The sequence below is a fragment of the Pelecanus crispus genome, chromosome 4, assembly GCF_030463565.1.
Source record: "Pelecanus crispus isolate bPelCri1 chromosome 4, bPelCri1.pri, whole genome shotgun sequence".
NCBI lineage: Eukaryota > Metazoa > Chordata > Aves > Pelecaniformes > Pelecanidae > Pelecanus > Pelecanus crispus.
This window is the reverse complement of record NC_134646.1, coordinates 36536647-36555011: the sequence shown is the minus strand read 5'-3', so window position 1 is coordinate 36555011 and position 18365 is coordinate 36536647. Positions and strand designations below refer to the sequence as shown.

The following is an 18365-nucleotide window of genomic DNA, read 5'->3' as shown; positions in this document are numbered from 1 at the left end:
TTATAATAAAGACAAGCACAGACAGGCGCAGTTTCTATGGACAACTGACCTGCTGAGACTTGCCCCTGTAGCCATACCTCACCAAGAGGTTGGTGGGAGGCTACACACTGTTGTGACCTCTTCTTTCCCATGCAGCTAGCGACATTTGCTCATTGAGACAGAGAGGTTATTGCTCTTTAACCTGAGAAACCTTTTTTCCCCTCTAACACAACCCCAAGATTCTGTGAATCCCTCTCACATTCATATAAATACTTATTAAGAAATCTACTTGAAAGTGCTTATGTTGAAATTTTGTCTGCAACTCCTTTGTTTAAAGTTCACTAGGGCTTTACAAAGGCTGTCTGCAGTAGCAGCAGAATTGCTCAAGTACAGCTCCTGAAATGTGAAATTAAAAAAACAACAACAAAACAAAGCCTTTTACTATATCAGCAGGATAATGTCTGCATGGGGTTTTTTTTGCATAAAAAGGAGATTGTTTCTTACATAGTTGTCAATGAATTTTTCCAGCATGGGATGACTCCTCTAATAAAAAAAAATGTATTATAGCAGACACGCACTCAGCAAGCTTCCCTGGACGAACAAACGAGATCAACCTGAAAAAACATTGTTTGGCTGAACACAAGCGTCACTACTAAAATCACCATACCACCTTTTTTTTTTTTTTTTCCTCAAATGCCTCCTTCCCCTTTAGTATGAAAGCATCCAGGAAAATTTATCCCTTTACGGAGTACTGTGAACTAGTTACACTCATGAAATGTCAGCCACCCAGCCATGGCCATGTTGCTAGTCCACCAGAGAAGACTGATCATGGGCCACAGTGAGACCAAGACTGCTGAAGTCATCTCATGCTTTATAGAGTGAATTCAGTACCTGACATGTTAATAAATACTAACTTATTTTAATAAGTTTGTTTACATTTCAAGTAAACCCACAACACTGATAAAATTGACTCCATCTCAAAATCACAGAATCAAACGTTCTGTGAAAATAGTTACAGTCTGACATTAATCCAACTTAGATAAAATAGTATCTGGAATGATTCCACTGATTTCTGCAACTCAATGATAAAAAAAACTACTCAGGCAGTAAACAGAAAACAATTATTAATATTTAACCCTTATCTCAAAATACCTTTTTGAAGTTATTTAACAAAAATAAACAACTCTGTACTTAAAATAAATGATATAAAATTACAACAGCTCTTCACTTATGAAACCTGTAGTATAATCTGTAACAAATAAAGTTTTTCGTTGGACTGTGAGCCTGGTTACAGACCTGTAAATAAAAGACTAGTGACAGTCTACGATACTGCCAGCATCCCAAGGGGAGATCTGCTGAGCTAGATTCAATTTTATCATAGAAACATTCACCACAGTAACTCAGAGACAAAAGAAGTAAATTACCATGGTTCTTAAAAAAAAAGAAGATACCATGGTTGCTATAGTGAAAAGCAAATGTGTAATTAACAATTTGTACAAAATATGGTCTGACAAATAAAAGGTATTTTCAGAGTAAGCATATCAGAGATTTGGATTTTACCCTTCTCAAAATACATCAAGTATTACTACAGAAAGAAACTGTAAAGTTCAACAAAACTCTACAAGTAGAACAAGTATTTACTTTCAGAAAAAAAATTAACATCATTCTAAAGCAGTTGTGGCTGCCCAAATCTGTGACTCCAGAAAGAAAACTGCTTCCTTCCTACATGTGAAGCAACAGAGAATTAACCAATACTTCTCTCTCTTATAGGAATTTAAAATAAAGTTTTCATGTTTCCATTCATCCACTTTAACAGTCAGAAGAGCAAGGAGGGCAGGGAGGAGTTTGATTAGCCAAGTAGTGAATGTTCTCAACAAAGCTTTATTATGAATTGGTTATTTTGTTTCCTGAATCTAAGTGGCAGAAAGAATGAATAAATTATAATATGGGGATACCGAACTAACTTTTTTTTTTAACTACGAGCAACCAAAATACATCATTCCGCTTTTCAGAACAAGCCATTCTAATGCAAAGCTGATCACATTAATGTTGTACTTTGTAACAGCCCATGGAGACAAAGCAAATTAACACTTTGGCCTCTTTTGAATATCATCTTATCTGGGGCCTAGGAAGAAAGCAGAAGAAATTGTTAATTAGATGTGGCCTTTTCTAATAAAATTCTATTAATCTTCCAATGTTAGATTTTGAGATAAAGGCATAGCTTCATGGTGGCAGAGGTATGGGAAGGTACCAAAAATAGTTGAGCATGTCTTTAATTATGAACTAGAAGCTTCTTGTTTTGTTTTACATAACAACCACATAGCAAAACATGCCAGATCGTCAAAATTTTGTGAACTTATTTTTACTTCTCTCATTTCTAAGTGCAAATGGCTGACTGTCTAAAAGCGATATTAAATGAAGTGCAGCTATGAGCGTAGCAGGAATAGGAGACAACGATCCTCAAAGTAAAAATCTGAAGAACCTTCCCTTTTTTAAATACACCTTAAAAAATTACTATTATACTGCATTAATGGAATTTTTATTCAATACACAGCTCTTCTATTTGATGTGGAAGCAAACAAACATATCCTTTAATGAAAAAAAAAATAAAAAGAACCCCCAAACAACACAGTACTTCTCTACTGCTTTAGAATTGACGAGCATGCTCCCATTTCTCCTAGACTTTTTAAAAAAAAAAAAAAAAAGCAGGAACCCTTAGAAGAGTGCCTTATCAGGAAACGCCAACCCGACCACTCACTGTTTCAGTTCTTCTAGCAATGCCTTATTTGTGTGCAATGAATAATCAGATGCTAGATATCATTACAGTATGGCATAATGAATAAATACTACCCACAGGCTAGGGTGGAACAGCAGCGCACAGACCAAATAGATTTTCGTGTGTGTTTAAATTACATGTTCTTAAAAGCTTAACACTTTGCCTGGATTCCGCATGTCAACCTTACTGCTAGAAAAGTTGCAAGCAACAACAACAACAAAAAAAATCATTGGTATAAAAAAAAAAAAATGCTGTAACACAGGCTTCAAAGAGCAAAGACCTTCCACACTCCTCTTTACTTCAAGAGAGATGATTAGTTAAGGTGCTTTCAGATTCTGCATTGCAGACAGGTTGGCAGAGGTGGCTGTTTAATAAGCTCTTAACAGTCTTCAGCGGGTATCCGAGAGCAGTTCCTAAGGCAGAACCCCGAACGCCTAGTTTCTGTAGCGGGGCATCTGTGGAGCGGGGGCTCCCTCTAAGGGGGCTGAGGAGGAGACTGTCATAAGCTGTCCAGCGTGCATTCTCTCATTCACCCGCAGTTCACAGCCATCCTGCAGCATCCTTATAGCTATCCTTGCAATGTTTTTAGAGTCATCAAGTCCACTGTGAGGTCTCCCATCATAATTCATGCCCAGCTTTTCAAGCATGATTGTCAGCTTGGTCTGGTTCCTAGGAACCTGATGGAGAAAGTGAACCACATTCAAGAATTAGGTTCTGTACCAAGTCTTTTTATCTAACACAGTACAGTAGAAACATAAGTAGGCTTAAAATCTGCGTAAGTCACATTCTACTTTCATGTTGCCTTTTGTCAGATCACTAACAATTTAACTTCAAAGCACCTTGGTGAGACAGACACTCTCATTTTTACAGAGGAGACGTAGTCAACAGGAGCTTGTCTAGACTCAGGATAATCTCAAGAGCCTCTCACCATTACCAGCACCAGCTCAAGATGTGCCAATGCCGGCAATGGTGGAAGCCATGGCCTAGGTCTAACAAGCTTTATAAAAGAGGGAATTACCACCCAAAGTGGCATTGCAGAGGGAATCAGATTTTGGTTTTCCTTTTAAATGCTAAGCAATTAAAGAAGCACCAGGCTCCTAATTCTCACTGGCATCAAGCTTCTCAATGCCTCCAAACACCACAGGAACAGATCAGCAAAGCCTACAGCAGCCCATGTTTACATGGATGACCAACAGCGTGAACAGACAAGGAAGCTTAACTGACTTACTGCTTAACTGACTTACCCATACAAAGTGCTACACTAGCAAAAGCTCCAAGTCCTCTCTCGATTAATTACTAAATATACATTTGTGCTTTGGAAAGGTCAAAGAAAAACAAAAGGATAACTTTAAAGGAAAACTTCAGTTTGCTCTCTTCATGATGGTGGTTGGGGTGGGGGAACACGGGACATGACAAGTTCCAGGATATTGCACCATACTACTGGATTTAATAGCTAGGCAGAATGGTGACAACAGTTGCCAAAACCTGGCAATATGCAACTCCAAAAATAACACCCACAAACTGGGCAGGGGAGACATACCAGCAGGTTGTGGGATATTCCACAGCAAAGTTACAATACATTCCTTGTCATTGATTTTATCTATTACTGTTACTTAAAAACAAATTCAATAGCAGCACGGAATAGCTAAACAGAAGCACTGAACAACTATAAATGCTACAGCTGTTTGCGTTTATTTAAAAAAAAAATCACAAAGAGTAAAAAGAAATTGATTCATTCTAAGTTACAATCTTAATTGCCTTTGATGAAAAAGCACTCACTGCTCAGCAGAGAAGGAAAAAAAAGGTATTCTAGGTTAAAGCTGATAGCGCTAACAAGATTGTTCTGTGTTCTCGCATGTTTCCAACAGAAACAGACATGCAGAGAAGGCACAATAATAAAGGGAGAAATGGAGTAACCCTGTAATATTTGCTCAGCACAGAGTAAAGCTCTTCTCTTATTAAATGTTAAACCTCTTTTTTTTTTCCTAGAGGTTACATTTAGTATGAAGAAGTCCTTCAAGAGAAGATCATCAGCTATGCTGAAATCACATTCAAACTAATGGTTTAGTGTAGACTGACTAGGAATTCACTAGAATCTCCAATAATCCAATTTATGGTAATCTGACAGTGAAAGAAAGCGGCAATAGGGTCCAGCACTGAACTTGGTATTACTCTTCTCCTGACAGTTTAATCCAACTGTAGATATGTCCTAATCTTTCTCTGTTCCCTTTACACTGTCAAAAGTAGAGATAGATATCTGAGGGTAGTGGTGTAAATTATTTTTGTAGTGTATTACATGAACCCAGGAAAAAATAATTGAAAAAAATCAATACAGAGTCTTTTCAGCTGAACTACTTCAAGACACACTTGATCTAAGAGCACCAGTATGACATTTTTAAACAATCCTTCATGGAACATCTCCTGATTCTTAAAAACAAGATTAACATTAAAATCAAAATACAGTAGATTACATGATCTTCAATTAATAAAGTGAGATCTGGGCATGAAGCACACTTGAAAATCAGGCCCCAGGCAACTAGTTTAAGTACTATCATTTTATACTACACAAGATGACAAACACAACAGGACATTCCAGACTTTTAAACCAAATTTTCCCACAAGAGAAACAATCTGTACAAACCTTATAGAAGTTCCCATATGATTTGCGAATATTGATCCACTTTTTGGCAAAAGAAGGGTATTTGATACGGCTAATACGGCACTGGATGTTCAAAAATTTACTCATATCCCAAGATCTTAAAAAGTCAAAAGAGAAAAACATTAGTAATATATAATTCAGATGCCCTGCGTTCTACATATTGCACAGCCGTAGCACAAACAGCTGTCTTGTCTTTGGTGGTCAGTAGAAGGAAAGCAGTTTAGGAAAAGTTCTTTTGCTATAATCATGGTAAAGAATTTTTTAGTATGTATTTGTTAATTATGGGGAAAACAAATAATGACATGAGCAAGATTTTCACTAGAATGCTTTCAGGTCCAGGGTGGTTAAAACAAAAAATAGCATGCCAACTTCTCCACCTACCACATCTGCTCCAAATGCTGCCAATAAACCAGACGCTTAACACAGCCCTTGGGGAAGCAAGTGACACCTTAAATTTTCCTGATTACTTGGGTATGCATGCATCTCTCTACTTAACATAGGTTACTGAAACAAGACTGCACTTAGTTTTCATCTTCTTTCTATAAAAGTCTGGTTCTCCTAAAACTATAACCCTATGCACTTCTAGCCCGCCTTCGTGAAGGGATCCAGCCAAACAAGTCTGTAAGCTTGAAGCTAAAGTAGAGCCTTTTTTCCACCCCTCTCTTGCAGCTGTCTACCCAGTCTCACCTATATGACAGATTTCAATGCACCTATTCTCCTTGAGCAATTTCACTGAGGGGATTCCAGACACATTCTAGGCCCAGTAACATAACCAGTCTTGCACCAGTTTTGCTTCAACATTTTCTTTTTCTAAATCATTGTTGCTTCCAAAGATAGAAACCTAATCATAGGTAAAAAAAAAAAATCAGTCAAATAGCAGTATTTACCACAGTTTCTTAAATTAAAGTTGGAATGCCGCTATTTTAACTCCTTATTTTTAAGGTGTACACAGATCTAAACCATACACCTCAAGTCTTGTGTGACAGCTTTTAAAGGCTTCACTGTTCACACTGGACACAACCACATTTCAATGATATGGGTTCTTCACCAGAAAAGACCTGCGATTTATAGTCACTGTCCAACTCTTGAGGAATTTTGAGAAAAAAGTCTCATGGCCAAAAAAATTTTCCACTTGCTAAGTTGGATTAGTTAAAAAAGGTTTTGTTGTGTATCCATTCATGTCCTACAATACATTATTTTTCAAATCACTCATATTACAGACTAGAATATTTATTTGTGTTTTACTTGACAAAAGTGTTACGAAGTCATGCTAAGATCTCCCATGCACTTTTCTCATGAACTCCAGTTTTGTTTCAGGGCTCATCTCCCTTAGGTTTGACACAGTCATCGGAACAGAATGGCACAGGACTGCCTTTTTAATCCAGCACAGCAGAAGACTTACTCCATGCAAGCAACAGGCATAGCAACATGAAAATGCATAATTCCACTCAACACGGCTAATGTTAAAAACTCTCTGTGCTACTTAAAGCCCTCATTCCAAGAGAAAGAGGAAAGCAGACATGTTAACAGAATACTGATGTTTCACAGCTAAAAAGCAGGCATCACCTACAGAAAAATTCCCTGGCCAGTGCCATGTAAGATAGGGCTCAAACAATACCTTTCATTGTATGACAAAGCTAAGATCACAAGAACAATGTTGCATCACAGATATTATCTAGATCTCAAGATCTGTTCGCTCTGCAGTAATTAGGGGACTTGATTTTCCACACAGACCTTGTGAGAGAGCAAGTTCAGGTGGCAGTTCAAGGACCATTCAATGCCTCACACACAAAGCTTGTCAATGCTGGGACCTACCAGAGCCACAGCCCTCTAAGGCAAAGCAGAGAGCTTTCTGCGCTAGCCATTCCTCCTTGTTCGATAAACAGCATAATCCATTATTGCTTTCTGGTGAAATACGCAGGACTTACTAACACCAACACACATAGGATACAACACAACCACCACACATCTCTGAAACCTCGGATTCAGGAAAGCATGAGAGTTACTTAGAACTGAAATTGCACAATGTTATTTTCAGGTATTATGTGCAGTATGAAAACTAGATGTAAACAGAGAATTACAAAACCAAAAAAGGATAAAAAGTCTATTCAGCATCATTTAGTTACATACAGAAAGCTAGGAAAGAAACAGTGCCATCTAATGGATTAAAGCTTCATTTCAAGTTGTTTAGTTCAGCTTTTCTGATTTTCCCGAAAGCTAGAATTGTGGCAAAATGTTGGTGTCATGATCCACCTTTAATAATAGTCTCACAAAGATTAAACACCATTTTGCAGTTTTAGATTGTGCTGAAGGTTACATAAGGACATACCCATCTGTCAACATGGAATAGCTATACTTTGTTCCCAGTTCTCGCTGTCTCATCCACTCTATGACATTCTGCAGAACTTGAGGAAATGTATCAGCTTTATCAACAATGTCCTAAGAGAACCGAAAAAAAAAAAGTGAGGAACGCTTTTTTTCAGAAAAAAAAACCAAACCAGCATGAAGTGTAAGAATTATGTTGGTATATAGGCACTCACTAAATCACTGCCTAAGCTGGCTTCACAAAGAATCTTTAGAAACAGTTTACACATTAAAATAAGCAGACAATTGGACAGATTTTTCTAAACTGAAAAAAAAGGACCACTAAAAGAGCCAACCTCCAAATGGCACCTATAAAGGTAACAAGGTTAGTCAGCTGTTGAACTTTTAATTAAAATCTTGGCGCTTGTTTCCCAGGCTCCTGCTCAAGTCACTTGATCACAAGTCATTGCCATCATAAGACTCTAAACCCTTTAGAATAAAAATGTTAGAAGAGGAACTGATGCAATTCAAAAGGTGCTTTTCTCTACTAAAGATTAAGTTTCTACACATGGATTACAAAGTGCAAGCTTTTCCCTACAGCTCCTTACAAACACCTAGTGAAATCCATTCTGTGATAACTGGGAGAGGGGGAAAACCCAAGGATTAAGAGAATAAGCCTTACAGAAAAATTACCATGAAAGATTACCAGTCTGAAAACATCAACACCACATCTCTTTTTTTCGTATTTTTTCCTGAAAAAACAAAACTGCAAATTACCTGGGTGATTCCTGTCAGACTGATGCAGAAGTTTGAAAGCTTGGGATTAATTTCTGGCTTCACATATTGCTGAAAGGTATCCTCCTGTAATAAGAGAATCAAACACTTAGCGGCAGCACACTATGTAGCAACTTCTTTGGCTTGCCCATAGCTGAAAGGCAATAGCGGCTACCTGCCCTGCTTGAGGCAAAAAGGAGTGTGTACCTCCCCAGCCCATCATGAGATTCCCAACGGGACGGATGGACGGCTTTCCAACCGGAACACATCCTTCCTCTCAGCCAGTAGGCACCAAAGAGCAAAGATGCGGATGTAAGAGGGGAGAAGGACAGGCTGCTATAAAGAGGAGGATTTGGGAAAAGGAGAGCATGAGTAATGAAAAAAGAAGCAAGGCATGAGCAAAGACTGGTATTTTTTAGGCGGTAGGCTCACCTGTAATTCAAGGAAGGCAACCAGCCACACATCTCAGAGGCTGCATCCAAGTCATACACCTCTGGATGCCAGCCAGTCGGAGATAAACACAATGACCTCACTCTGGGGAACTGAGTAGTACAAGAGTGAAGACTACGTGCAAGTTTCATAGGAAAAAGAAAGCCCCACATCCCTGCTGCTATAAAAAACCTTTTGGACAGAGGAAAGAACTGCACTGTTTCCTACTACTCTAAAGGTAATAGAACAATCTTCATAATCTGCACAATCCTCTCTCTGCGGTTAGTCATACGTAGCATCACAGTGATTACCGAAATCCTCCTCTTCTTAGAAGTTCTTGATAAATGAACCATTAGTCAGAGGAGCGTGCACTTCCTCTGTTTTACTGAGTCACTCGGTTTTAGTTAGACAGCAAGTAGTTTTTCCTAAAAGCAAGCTGTACTGGAACAGAGCACCTGAGGCTGCCAAATGCCTACTAAGTTATGTTTAAAACGAGGTTACACAGCTATCAGTCAGGTACGTTGTGGAAATAGTCTAGCCCACCAAGAAGCTGAGTTCAATCAACTCCAATTTCTAGACCTCTGCATTAGTCTCTTCTAGACTGCCTCACACAGGACCACAGGATTGGCTAATTCTTTTTTGTGATGAATGCCTTGAGTCCTAGAAATAGCTTAAAGCAGGGAAAGAAGCTGGGGGGGGGGGGGGGGGGGGGGGCGGGGAGGAGGACAGGACGGATGACTGAGAAACTGGAAGGCCCTTATATCAGCAGAGGGAGACAACAGCAGGAGCATGATCTATTCCAGATGCTTTAAGAATAGAAAGAAAGTTTTGTTTGTATGTATGTAAGAGGCACAGAGGATAGGTCTTTATGGAAAAAAAAAAAAAAACAAACCCACCTATTTTTTAATGAAGTTCAACATCTACCTAAAATCTAATCTAGACTTTCTGAAACAAAGAAGTTACATTGAAGAACAGCATACTGACACAGTAATTAGATCACTTACTATTTCCAGGGTATGCGTGTTTAGTAACACAACAGGAAACTCAATTATTTCATGTATAAATTCAGGTGGGTTTCCTTCTTCACATGTTGCTTCAAAGTCAACAACACAGATGTAGTCATAGTAGTTGTCTCCATTAATGGGTTCCTTTTGCATCAGCTTCTGTTTCTTATAATAGTTTTTCAGTCTCTTTTTCAGCACATCTTTCACTCCTCTAAAGAGATAAGGAAAGTGACAAAGATCACACTCACATTTAAGTAATTATTTCACCATCATAGAACTGAAGCTGTATTTAACATTTGAAAGTTCATAATTTATTAACCTCATTTTGAACACCAGCACTTATGAAGTCTGAATTCAACTTTATCACACAGTTAACACTCCATTATCTGGGATAATGCAGAGACCACCATCACCGCCCCCTGCCCCACTCCCCCCCCCAAACTAAAAAATGTAGATTATATCAGTATTTGGGGACAGACTGGGAAGCACAGCACAGAGACACTCTGCAGTTGCCTCCAGTTCAGCAAGACTCAGTAGCTGAAGCCTCTGCAAAACCCAAGTCTTTGCAGATTGCTCCTAGATGACCTCTGGCCCTGGAAGCAGTACTGCTTCACCTGTATTTCCCTGTGCCCTCTGCCTGAAGCAACTGATGCCCGAGGTATTTCTGCATCAGTGGCACAGATAATGCAGAATCCAGCTAAAACGCCCACATCTTAAATTTGCCTCAATTTAAATTTAAAATTGAGCTTGAGTAACTCAATTAAAGTATGTAAGATTTCAGTTGTCAGAAAAACTTCCTGGTCAAGATCCTGCTTTTCAGGAGGTTTGTGGCTAACACATAAATTCACAGTGGCAAATGATTAAAGTTACTTACTGCATCTTTTTAATATGAACATTATAATATGCAAGTGTAGGTGCCAGAACTGCCACAAACCAGAGCTGAATAAACAAGGATAATTTATTTTTAAAATTACATATTGCAAATGAAATCACAGAAGTTGGAAGAGCTACTTGTAGCAAGTGGTATTATCAGAAAAGCAGCCCACTTATCCACAAGGAAAAACTGGAATTAGACTACTAACCCTGCATTTGAGAACATCAGCCTCTTCTGCAAACACAGATAACACTTTTTCCACTCAGGTTTATTAATATAGTTTAATTCAATGACCAGTTCATTCATAGCTGAAACACTATGGGAGCCAATAGAGGGGAAAATTACCTTTTTCTTCATTAAACCTATAAAAGAAGTTGAAAGAGGAAATGATCTGCTATCAAAATAACCCCAAGGGAAAGGATGGTGTGTGGCAATCTGCTCAATTCACTACACTGGAGGTGATGCACTATTTGTTTACATATAAGACATATTCTGACCAACTTAATTGAATTTATTGACAAAAGAAGTCTAGCTTAGCTAAGAGAAAAGTTTAAAACTGCCTGCATTTACAGCTGAATAAAAAACACAAATAGAAAATTAATAATCTAGGAGGAAACCATAAACACATAATTTACTATTTGAATTCTGCTTTTTATATTTACATAAGAATAACTGATGAATAGCTGTACAAATCTAACCTGGTTTACTAAAAATTTTATCAGGTAATAATACAATTTTTTCCTCCTGAAGAGGCAAATTCATTTAACCAAAGGAGAAAGTAAAAAAAAAAAAAACAAAACCCAAAAAACCCCATGCAGCCAGAGCATCCATAGCCAGATGGGGTGGAGGTGGCAGCCTGCACTTTCCACCCACACCATTTTTTTTCTTCCCCCCCCCCGCCCCTTTATGCTTTTCAAACTAATCTGTTTCTTGCATTTTTTTTTTCTCAGAACATCCTCTTCCCTGCAGTCACCTTCTTCTCTAGAAAGCTAGAGTTCTCCTTTCAGACTCCATCTCACCTTTCAAATTTCCGCTTCTCTAGAGCTGCAGCTTCTCACTTTGCTAACTCACCACCACTTCCTCGTAACTGTTGCCAACAGAAACAATACACTTTGTTTTTCCCAGTTGACCTTCTCAACACCTCAGATTTGCCTGGCCACAGCAATATCAAAAGGTCTTGCAGATCATTTCTGATAGAGCAGGAACCACTCTCTTACATACCTAGCCCTTTCCTCCTCCTCCTCCTCAGTGAGCACAAATCCAGTTTATAGAATATTGTGAATAGGTGAATGTGCTATCACATCTATTCAGATAAGCAAACTCTCCATCTAAAGGTAGCTGTCCTCTGCATTGATTAAATTCTGAGCCCTATCACCACAGAGGTTCTAGCCAATATCAGATGTTTTACTGTGTAAATAAAAATATGTATGTTCTGAAGCAAGTTTCTATACACTGAAGGCCTGCAACACCACCTGAGCAACCTTGCAGTTCTTCAGACTCTTGACCAAAAACCTGTTCAGAGGTAAGCTACAGTTACATATTCTTCTGTTTCTTTGCATTACCGGTAGAGACAGCGCACACTTCTGATAATCCATTAAGCAGCATCACATGCACAAATCCTACAACAGAAGCTGCATCAAGACTGCACATAAAACAACTGGCGTTTGGTGGCATGTCTGCTTTTCACTTTGTGGTGTGTTTTTAAACTTCAGAACAATCATCCCTTATGGCTCTACTGCTCTCAAAGATAAACAAAAGGTTTACAGATCAGCCTAACCTGGTTTCAAGCTTGAACTCTGCAAGTTTACTTCTGAGCTCATCTCTGGTCATTCTGTTGATATAACCATTGGTTATAGCAATTTCTTTGTAAACAGGATCACTGAAGTCATTCGAACTGGCAGTTGAGTTTTTCCCATTAGTTTCTTGATGACTGATCCTACAATGCTGCCTACCCTAGAAGAAAGAGAAATCCGAAGGTCATTTAAGAAGGTGAAAACAAGAACCTAGAGCATTAAAATTTACACATCGTTTTGACACCAAAATGTGGCAAAACATCACACTGTTCCACTCATGATCAAGCTGAGTGAACTACCCTACAGACGGGTAAGAAAATCAATACTGACGCCTGCTCTGAAACACTATTTCCCTTCTCACCTTCGTAAAAATGGACAGAATAAAGGGATACTAACGCACGTGTCTGAAGTCATGCCAAAGATTAGCTGGACAAGACAAAACCTGAACGCGTGTCCCAGTTGCAACAGAGAAAGTTAGGTCTCTGCTAACTGGCAAAACCTTGACCGGCAGGAGGAGATGTCTCTCGGCGCCTTAATTAACCGGAATCTATACTGAGACACACGGACAGACAGACGTCCGATTCTGCGCGAAATAAACAAAACAAGTTAAGAGGAAGAACTAAAGGCACTTTGACTCTAAACGGTTTTTCGCAGCCTTTGTGGAGCGAGCACACGGCGGGGCGGCCTCCCCCAGGCCCCGCCGCCGCCACAGCCGCCGGGGCCTCCGGGCACCGGCGACGCCCCCTCGGTAAGGCGGCGCCCGGCCCCCCCCGGGCGGGCCGCGCTGGGCCCCCGCCGCACCGGCCTGGCCGCGCTGGGCCCCCGCCGCACCGGCCTGGCCCCGGCAACCAGCGGGGCCCGGGAGGGCCGGGGCGAAGCGGGGCCGAGCGGGGCGGGCGGCGCGGCCGCCATGGGCGCGCCGCGGGGCGGCCTCTGCGCATGCGCGGGGGGCAGCGGCGGGCCGGGGGCGCTGGCGCATGCCCGGCGCCGCCATCACCGCCCGCCCGGGCCCGCGGGGCCGCCCGGCGCCTCCCGCCGCCCCAGCGCACTCACCGGCGGGCAGGCGGCGGGGGCGGGCGGCGCCGGCGCCTCCTTGGGGGCAGCCTGCGGGCGGTTCTCCTTCTGCTCCTCCATGGCGGTGGCGGCGGCGGGGACGGCGGCCCGTCGGGGGGCGGGGAGAGCGCGGGGCCCGCCCCTGGGCGCTGGGGGCGGCCCCGCCGCCTCCCGCCTCCCGCCTCCGCCCTCGCCGGGCCGCTGCGCCCCGTGAGAGCCCGACAGCCGCTCGACCCCGGCTCCCACCTTCCCCGCCCGGCATAAAAAATTTGTCGTGGGCATGCGCCACGCGTGCCCGGCCTGCCCCTCCCCACCCCCGGCGGGCCCCGAGGCGGCCCCGGGCCCCGCCGGCCCCCGGCCCCGCTCCTCGGCGGCAGCACCTCTGCCTTCACGCTCCCACCACCCGCCCGCCCTCCTCAGCTGTCGCCCAGCAGCCTCCCGGTTTTGGGATCACAGCAGCTTTCTGGAAGCTCTGGCCACGTTATGGGAAAAATGCACTGGACAGATACCTTATTTATGCTTCCACGTTCCTCTCCTGAGTTTACACAGGGCGTCCTAAACGTGGATCTGGGACACCCATGGGGTGTGGGTGGCTAGATCCCGGCCACCAGAGCGATTCGTCTGGCCCCCGTCCCCTCCCTACCCAGGGAAGTTGCCTCGTGCTCTTCCCCGTATCCCTTAATCCGCAGTGAACGGGAGGGATGGGGTGGATGGCACGAGACACGCTGAGCCCTCTGGGTCTTCTCGGCCAGGAGGTGAAGGCAAAGGGAGGAGGCCTCTGTCCGTCACAGGTCAGTTAATTTTCTGCTGGTGCTTCCACAGCCCTGGAGCACAGTCCAGGCACATCCTTGGAGATGCCCCTTCCGTCCCTCAGCAATGGAGGCCAGTGCATGTGTGGCACCCACCTGACTGATGCAAACACCCCAACACCTCCACATCCACCAGTGTGGCATCGCCTCATCCGCCCTGCTGCGGCTGGGGCCCAGCCACCCACCCTCAGTCTTGCCTCCTCTCTCACTCTGGCACGCCAGCATCTTGCACATACTGCCATCCCATCCCCTAGACCTCCTGTGCAGCATCGCTGTGCTCACTGGGGTTGCCACAGATGTCTGTCTTGTCTTCTCCTCCATATGAGGGTGGTGATGGAAGTGGGGTCACACACAGCTGCTCGGGGCTGTGTGGGAGGGGACTCGCTCTCTACTTTTAATTCACCCTCCTGACACTCCTGCTAACGTCCGTGTTGGCAAGCACTTGAGCAGGGTTCGCAGGGAACCAAGCTTTACAAGAAAGCAAACAACACGGTACCAATGAGAACCACCGAGCTGGCCTCACAAGCCACCCTAAACACCAAAGGGAAAAAGCTGTTCCCCAGAAATCACCTGCCTTGCTGGAATGGGCAATGGTTCACAGATGTTAATCCGAACAAGGGGCTCCATGCTCATATTCGTTCAATGCCCAATCTCTTGATGATTTTGTGAGTCATTTGCTAACAGTGCTCCTAAAAGCTCTGGCTCCTGGATTCAGAAAACTCCAGATCTACAGTTAGGTGCAGACCCTTCCAGAGGTAGGGCCAAGGAGGCACTGGAACAGGAAAAACAAATCAAACAGCCAGGCCTCTCCTTGAGATTGAGATCACTTTTATTTTCAGTCGTTTTGGCGAGGACGTGTGGGCGAGTGTAGGTGTGGTGCGTGTACGTCTGGGCATGCATGTGTGTGTGCGCAGAGTCCTGCCCAGTGATGTAGATTATATGAATACCTGCAATTACAGTCCATGAACTGAGCCATGAAGCGCGTGATGAGTGCTACACTGAGGCCCACTTGCTTGCCTCTTCTTGTGCTTACTGCAGTGCAGCATCTCCACCTCCCCACACTGCCGTTCCAAGGATGCCGGCCAAAGATCCCATCTAAAGGGTGCGGGAGGAGCTGAGCTCTGGGATCTGGCTCTGCAGGAGTGAGCTGGTGGGTTTCCACCTCACTTAATGAACTCCTAAATACCATTTGCAGTTCCCTTTAACACAACCGTATCTGTCTCCTCACAGTGAGGAGCTCCTACTGCTCTGGCAAATTTTAACCACCTCAGAGGTAAAAAGGGGAAGGGAACAAGGACCCCATGTAAGCTCTGGTGCTACAGCACAGGCAAACGCATCTTGGGTTCCTGGGAAAGCAGCACCCAAATGCACTACTGAGTTCTCACAGCCACCGTGGAACTGTAGCATGGGGGATGCTGCAAGGGAGATAACCCATGCTTCTGCAGCCCCCAGTCTCTTCCATCTGATTTGAGAGACCACAAGGCAGATTAAATCCCAATCTGGTCTCTATTTCTGTTTAAAGTTGAATCCCTCAAGCTCAGAGCAGAGACAGAATGCGGAAAGAACAGCATTGCCATGAAAAGAGACTAGTCAAATGCATCCTGGCTTGTGGCTGTTGGAAACAATCTTATTTCTTTGACCTTTTTGCCAGAGGCCTCCAAGTACCCCTGCAAGCCCGAAGATGAGCTAGATGTGCAGCATCACCCTTTGGGCTCCCTCTCACTCTACCTCAACAGATTTGTGTACTGCTTAGGGACATGCAATTTCTCAGGTATTACACAGACCCGGCAGAAGGCAAAGCTGCTATCCTGGGAGTTTCACTTGGACGGATGCAGGTTTGAATCCCAGGTTTTGCTTCAGAGCATAACACAAGGTACTCCAGGACATGTTCCAGGTGCTGAAAGTCCTGCAGTGCAAAGCAACTTGCCAGCTCTGCTTCCAAACCTGTCTGCACCAGTTTCAGTAGGAAATCAACTGGTCAACAAGCAAGGGGTCTGCAAACCGACAAGCAAAACCAGTGCAGTCCTCTCGAGTGAAGTAGGCATCTACTACCAGGAGATTCTCCTCCTATTCCAAAGGGATTAAACTCACTGTCAGCTCCATGGAGAGACAATTGATGCCCCAGTCCTTTCTGCCCTCTTCATACACTTTCAGTACAGGCTGCAGGGTGCTCCGCAGAGGCCTTAGTCGTTTTTAACAGCAATAACTCTCCAAGCAAGGACAAAACCAGGAATGTAATACATGCTCTGAACTCAGGTATCTCTGCTCCTAGGGCACTGCCTTCAAGCCCTCTTTCCTTGTGGCTTGACTCATGAAAAATTACAGATCCTTCAAAAATATGGGGCCCTCATCCCTGGGGCTCAGGGATGTTAACTGGGGTCTAACAGGCAGGAGCTCAGTAAAGGGACACTGTGCAGAGGACTCCAGGAGGCATCCTTAAAAGAGAGTGACAGTAAAATCAAAAGAACTATCAGCCACTTGGCTTGGTTCTCCTGCACAGATCTCCAAACCTGGCAGTTACAAAGGGGAGATGTTTTTGAACTGCATAGAAAATTAAATGGCTTTTGCATATTAAAAAAATACAGATGAAAACACAGTTACACCAGTTACTAAACAGTGGGTGGATGAGCGATCACCATTTCATATTAAATAGACCCAACAAGACTGATCTCCATACTGCCAGACTCCCGGCATTACAGCTTCAGCGCATGCAGCAGACTGAGTGCCTGCAAAGGCCAAGTAATGCTGTGCTCCCGCTGAGGTGGCATGCCCAGGCAGGACGGCTGCGGTCCCAAGGAGCAGGCTGTAAGACATCTGCTCTGTCCTCTCGCTCCTTCAATGCTCACGCATCCCAGACCAGATGGGCGCACTGGGAAACAGGCCTCCGGCTGGAAAAGGACTCCAGTTTGTGGTTTCTTTACAACGTGGTTTCCACGCAACATCACAGCAACAAATCGCTAGTTTCTTCCTATGAAGAATGGAAAGAGAGAGGTGAGTAGCAGCAAAGAGAGGAGAAGGCTGCCCAGCATGGGAGGTGACAGTAGGGAACGCTCTAAGTTCTGACTATACCAGGGCCCTTCATGTCTCATGGGCAGCAAGACTGGGGAGAAGGGAGTTTCCTAGCACTATTCCTGACACCATTCAAAGATCTCACCTCCCTTCCATTCCCTCCAGCCACCATGGGCAATTTCCAGTACCCAGTTTTTCTACAGCAATACAGAAGCACAATCAATTAATTCTCACTAACATAAGAAAGGTTCAAATGCCCACTGCCAGAGGTGGCAGGTCAACATCAACACATGAAATCTCAGCCCAAGCTCTCTCCCCAGCTGGAATGATGCCCTGAAGAGTCGTGAAGCTGACTGAGCTGCCAGCTTTTATGTGGCAGCTTTCCCCCATGAAGTGAGGCACGATGGCTTGATTTCTTCCACCTGGCCCCTGCAATCTCCCACTAGAGCAGATTCTGCCCTGCATTTTCCAGTCTTAAGTTCCTGCCAAAGCGGATATTTGCAGCCCTGCACACAAGGCTGGTATTTGAAGGACCAGAAGCCAGGGGAACATCGCCTGTGCAACAGCAGCAGGTCCCAGCAGGATGCATGTCACTGTTTTGCACTGGTTACAGGCCTGGCCAGCCCGCATCCTGGTGGGGACTGCCTGCTGACCAGTATCACCCATCCCAGGTCTGGGGGAATGGGCCTCTGCCCCATGCCTGCCATCACAGCCCCAAGGGTTAAGAGCAGTACATTAACACAAGCATTTTAAGTCCCTCATCTCTCAGACCTCCACCAGCATCTGATGAAGGGATCCTGGCTCTGGAAATGCTTGCCTCCTATTTGATTTACGCTAAATCAGGTATTTGCATGGAGCAGGACTCATACAGTCCAGTTATCAGGGCTCAGCTGTAGGGCACT

The 18365-nt window shown here is 43.8% G+C and overlaps 1 protein-coding gene across 1 annotated transcript; it reads right to left on the bottom strand.

Moving 5' to 3' along the window:
- Positions 1–2490: 2490 nt before the first annotated feature.
- ERI1 (exoribonuclease 1) lies at positions 2491–13679 on the bottom strand. Its single transcript, XM_075709154.1, has 7 exons — positions 13646–13679; positions 12577–12752; positions 9926–10136; positions 8496–8579; positions 7744–7853; positions 5397–5511; positions 2491–3432 (listed from the first exon to the last, which is right to left on the bottom strand). The coding sequence occupies exons 2-7, from the start codon at positions 12627–12629 to the stop codon at positions 3190–3192; spliced, it is 816 nt and encodes a 271-aa protein (XP_075565269.1). The 5' UTR covers positions 12630–12752; positions 13646–13679; the 3' UTR covers positions 2491–3189.
- Positions 13680–18365: the final 4686 nt, after the last annotated feature.

Coding starts and splice junctions, on each gene's coding strand:
- ERI1 (XM_075709154.1), bottom strand. CDS start 12,629: ATGACCAGAGATGAGCTCAGAAGTAAACTTGCAGAGTTCAAGCTTGAA. Junction 10,137..12,576: donor GAGTTCAAGCTTGAAACCAG/GTTAGGCTGATC, acceptor TTATCTCTTTAG/AGGAGTGAAAGATGTGCTGA. Junction 7,854..8,495: donor GTCTGACAGGAATCACCCAG/GTAATTTGCAGT, acceptor CGGTTCTCTTAG/GACATTGTTGATAAAGCTGA.